This window comes from Stegastes partitus, unplaced genomic scaffold (assembly GCF_000690725.1).
Source record: "Stegastes partitus isolate 25-593 unplaced genomic scaffold, Stegastes_partitus-1.0.2 Scaffold1093, whole genome shotgun sequence".
Taxonomy (NCBI): domain Eukaryota; kingdom Metazoa; phylum Chordata; class Actinopteri; family Pomacentridae; genus Stegastes; species Stegastes partitus.
The window spans coordinates 177,589-182,301 of NW_007578824.1; the positions used below are offsets into that span (position 1 = coordinate 177,589).

Here is a 4,713-nt window from a genome sequence, read left to right on the forward strand (position 1 = left end):
GAGTCAAACCACATTTTAGATGACTTTTTTAGCAGTTATCAAAAAGTGTCAAAGTAAAGACAAATCTCCACAAAGTAACTTAAGTTTAGTACAAACTTCAGGCTGCAGTGGTGAATCTGATGCCCACCAGCAGTGTGACAGTGCTTGTAACATTAATGTGGTGTGCAGAGTTTCCTGCACAGCGATGGGTGACGAGGTGGCAAATTAATAGCTGCGGAGGATGAGAGCGGTGATGAGTCTCCTCTGAATCCCTGCCCATTAAACTATCTGTGCTCAGGGCCCCCCGGGGCACTGCAGGATCACTGCCAGTTGCCTCACTGACACAAATCCACACAACACACACACATGCATGCGCAATTTCACACAAACGCCACGAGAAACACGTTGGCACTCGCACGTACACAGCTACCCGCACGCAGCCGAAAGGGCTTTTGATAAAAACCACTGGATCAGCAGTCGCTTCTCCGTATGAACACAAAAGAGCTTAGCGGAGGAGGTTAATGACCTCAACACCTCGGTGAGAGCTCAGAGTCGGCACGTCCTCGACGGCGTTACAATCTGATCACGACCCAGACGGTATCATTTGGACCAGATATTATATTCAGAACGTGGTACATCAAAGCTTGATATAAGTTTTTGGTCTGGTGATTGACCACAATGACATAAAATTCTGATTTTGTCATCAATTTTGTGATAATTGAGTATGAACACACTGAGTAACTGTATAAAATCTATTAGGAAAATGAATAATCCTGAGCCAACAGTAATCAAAAACTAACAAAATTAATTATTGAAGCTCTTGTTTTTCATGTACAAAGGATTTTATTGGTGTTTGGCCATATGGTAATATTTACCGTTACTATTTTTCACTATTGTGATGCTGATTTCAGCCAGAAAAGTTAGCTAAAGTCACAGATTTGGGAAAATTTAACCCATTTCTTGTGTACAGCAGCACATAAACAACACTTTGCAGAAGGATGATAATAGAGGAAACAAACCTAGCATGCATTTATGATAATGCATTTTTTTTCCTATTGTAATAAAAGGGGAAACTGTTTCTTTCAGTGAGCATCTAATGTGAAATCATCATTTCTAGCGTATACCCTGCATTCATCACCTGCTCCTGCTACCGTGGCCTCCAGCTGACACGCTGAGGAAGTGACAGTAAACCAGGCATGCAGACTGGACGGATAGTTTACCACATAAACCGCGACACGTGAAATAAAAAGCAAAGAATGAAGGACGATATCAGCGTGACATATGTGAGCGTGGCGCCGTTTCATCATCCTCCAGCGCCGTCACCAACATTCAGAGTGACTTTTAGCTCATGTCAGCAGTCGGTGTGTGTCACAGATGAGCAGCGCAGAGGCCGTGATGAAAAGCAGCAGCGACAGACAGCGAAGAGGATACAAGGAGCAGGAAAGCAAATCTGTCAGGGGACAGCAAGTGCCTGCACCTTGTTTCTATAAATTGCAGCTGATAGGTCACTTGGTGTTTAGCACACTGTGTAACAGCCACTCAGCCCCACAACTCTTCCTATCACATGTGGCTCAGAGCTGGGCTGCCGTCATTAGGCGGACATGTTGCCATCTAGGACACCTGCCCTTCTGTGTGTGAAGTCCTAATCATTCCCTCAATATAAAAATCCTGTCAACTGCAGCTCAAATAGAAATGATGTGTTTGACAAATAATGCCGTACGCGCTTTAGGAGGTTATTTTAAGACTAAGCTGCTGAAGAATGAGTCATATTCAAATGTGTACTGTCAGAATCAGTGCGTACACGTGTTTTTAATTAAAGTTCCTCATTAGCCACATCTTCTCATATGGTGCCATGATACATGTACAATTAGTCTATGAGGTAACGCTTGATTCTCAATAACTTTCACGTAAAGATCAACATTTTTGAGTAAGACTTCTTGGATTTCTTGAATAAATGACATTATCAAAGTCCTGAAACAGAAAGCAGCACTGTTTGTTGATCTGTCGGAGGAACTTGATTCCGTTGAGCTGCTGCTGAACAGACTCACTAACTGTCGTACGGGTAACAAGGCCATCGAGTGGTTCAGGAACTACCCTGCAGATAGAACCAATGAGTGTGCACAGATGGACACAAGTCAAGCTTCACGGAGATCTCTAGGGGAGTCCCTCAAGGCTCAGTTTTAGCTTTAGTCTTATTTTTAGGAATAACATTAAGAAGGGCATCCCTACAGCTCAAGTGCATCTATATGCAGATGACACACTATTGTATTTAGCTGCCTCTTCTCCAGTCCTGGCTGTTGATAAGCTCCACAACGCTTCACAACAGCTGAAGGCTTCATTGCAAGATTTAAGATTGGTTCTAAATGTGCAGCAATTTTCCTGAGGTTTCCACCAAAGGGATCAATACAGATCTATTCTACTCTACTCTAAATGCTAAGGGAACCAAATTTATGACTTTTTCTAGACCTCGCTCATAGATCTAACTTATTGCTGGCATTATGAGGGGGCTTCATTAAACAAATATCAAGCAACAAATACTTGGGTATCTGAGTGGATGATAAGCTCTTGTGAAAAAACTGCAGGTTAGGTTGGGTTTTTAATATCCGAATAGGACTTGTTTTGATTTAGCAGTTAGGAAAACACTGGCATCGGCTACGTTCTTAAGTGTTAGAGGCTATGGAGACATTATCCATATGAATGCTGCTGCTTCTACTCTTTACTGTCTAGACTCTGTGTATCACAGCCTTCTATGTTGCTGTTTTTTATCTAGCACATTATAATCAGGTCCGTTGGCCTCATTTCGCCGAAGGAGACAGCAACACTGGTATACTTTAATTTACAAAGAGATACTGGGTAGACTTCCATCTGGCTTATGCAATTTTCTCTCATTTGGTGTTGCAATTCTCTCTCATCTAAATGGCTGCTGTGCAGGGAGCCCAGGGTTTGCTTTTAACTTGGGACAACATTTAGAAACACTACAGCTTTGTGATTCTGTCTCACTGGGAGAGTTCAAAGCTCTGATCAAAAGATGTGTGACTGTAGCGTGCAATTGCGCCTCCTAAACTGGATTTTGTTTTGTGTGTTTAACCCCTTCGTTGTTTGTATGGGCTTTACTTTTGGCCTGTGTCCACTGTTGTCATGTTTGCTTTTATAATCCTTTCTAATCGTGAGCCTTCTCGGCCAGCTCTCCCTCGAAGAAAAGGTTTTAATCCCAAGGGACTTCCTAAGTAAATACATAAACACCACCAGTGTGTGTGTGTGTGGTTTGCTTTAGGAGCATCTAATTCAAACTGAATATGAATGAACAAGACAAATATCGCAGTTATCCTCCTCCACCAGCAAAAAATTATTGCAGACGCAGCAGCAACAGAGTGCAGGAGCTGCATATTGTCTCAGTGGAAGATAATAGATCACAGTGACATGGTCCAGCACATCAGCTGATGCCAGTGCAGGTTAGACAACAAACAGCACCTCTTCCAGGGGATGGAGATGCAACCTTTTATCATGACAGGAGGGTATTTATAGGTTACGGCGCTAAGGTTTATAATCACATGCAATATCAGACACGTCAAATGCATTTGCAGTTAAAGAAACTTGTCACCAAATAAATTCCTGAGTGTCACTGGCAACACTTCATGCAGACACAATGAGGATGCCTTCATGAATTATGGGTGATCTGGGTGTCCTCCTGAGCAGGGATTGAAAAGGAGGATGGTCTCCTGCTGGGTACTAACTACAAACACACTCCCTGCTGTTTGTTTTAATAGTTCAGACATCTGGCACCCTGAGCCAAGTTATGCTCACCTCTGTCCAACACCTCGACTTATGGCATCAGGACACGTGAACGCACCATTAAAGTGAACCCCCTCAGCCCGGTCTGATAAAGCAGGTCTGAGCCCAGCGGTTAAATTTGGGAGCGTGTCAAAAATAGAGGCCGTTAATAAATGCTCTCTCCTCCTGCAAACACTTGAAGCTACCAACTTTGAACCCTACCTCGTCCTCCGTGTCGTTTCTGAAGCACAAACACGCAGCTCTCCTCTTGAACCCTTCGCCGTCGTACGTCCTGGTCTGGTTGGGCTTAAACTTCATCATATAGGATCCTGATCGGTCGAGTGCCAGGGAAAAAAATGGAGGGGGAAAAATATATATATATAAAGAGGGAGAAAAAAAATCAAGTGGAGAAAGTGGTTGTCGAGAGCGAGATCTCCGAACTTCGCGTCTTCAGTCGGTCCCGGTTAGAAAACGTGCCGTCGGTTCATTCATTCCGAGACAATGTCAGGCTGCATCTGGTCGCATATTGCAGCTTCCTACCTTCACTGGTGCTTTACTGCTGCTGTCAACACGCCTGATTCAACAAACTCGCTCACATCTGCTACCAGCTGATCTGAGAGCTGCGCAACAAGCGGCCCGTCGCTCGGATCCACGTTACGCTCACCGCGCGTCCCGGCTCCGGGCGCATCGTTAGCGGCGGTTCACGCAAATAAAGTGTCGTTTTTTTTTTCTTTTTCTTTTTCTGTTTTTTTCTGGAGCTACAAGTTCCTCGGTAATTATTACAAACGTGGCGCGTGTGAGAGGAGTGATGCTGCCTTCAAGTGCTGCTCTGAGATCTGCAGCTCCAAACCAAAGTGCAGGAGCGCAGAGGCGGAGCGAGACGGGTTTACAGGGGGGACCAGGCTCACACCGGGGTGGCCCAGGGTCTCCTTCAGTAGTTGACGCAGGGTGAAAAGGTCACTC

The 4,713-nt window shown here is 44.5% G+C and overlaps 1 protein-coding gene across 1 annotated transcript in view; it reads right to left on the reverse strand.

The window, feature by feature from the left end:
* Positions 1-4,071, reverse strand: part of nudt4a (nudix (nucleoside diphosphate linked moiety X)-type motif 4a) — an 18,595-nt gene extending 14,524 nt beyond the window's left edge. The window contains exon 1 of the mRNA XM_008296002.1: positions 3,973-4,071. Within this exon, the coding sequence (XP_008294224.1) occupies positions 3,973-4,071 (99 nt within the window). The remainder of the gene's footprint in view (positions 1-3,972) is intronic.
* Positions 4,072-4,713: the final 642 nt, after the last annotated feature.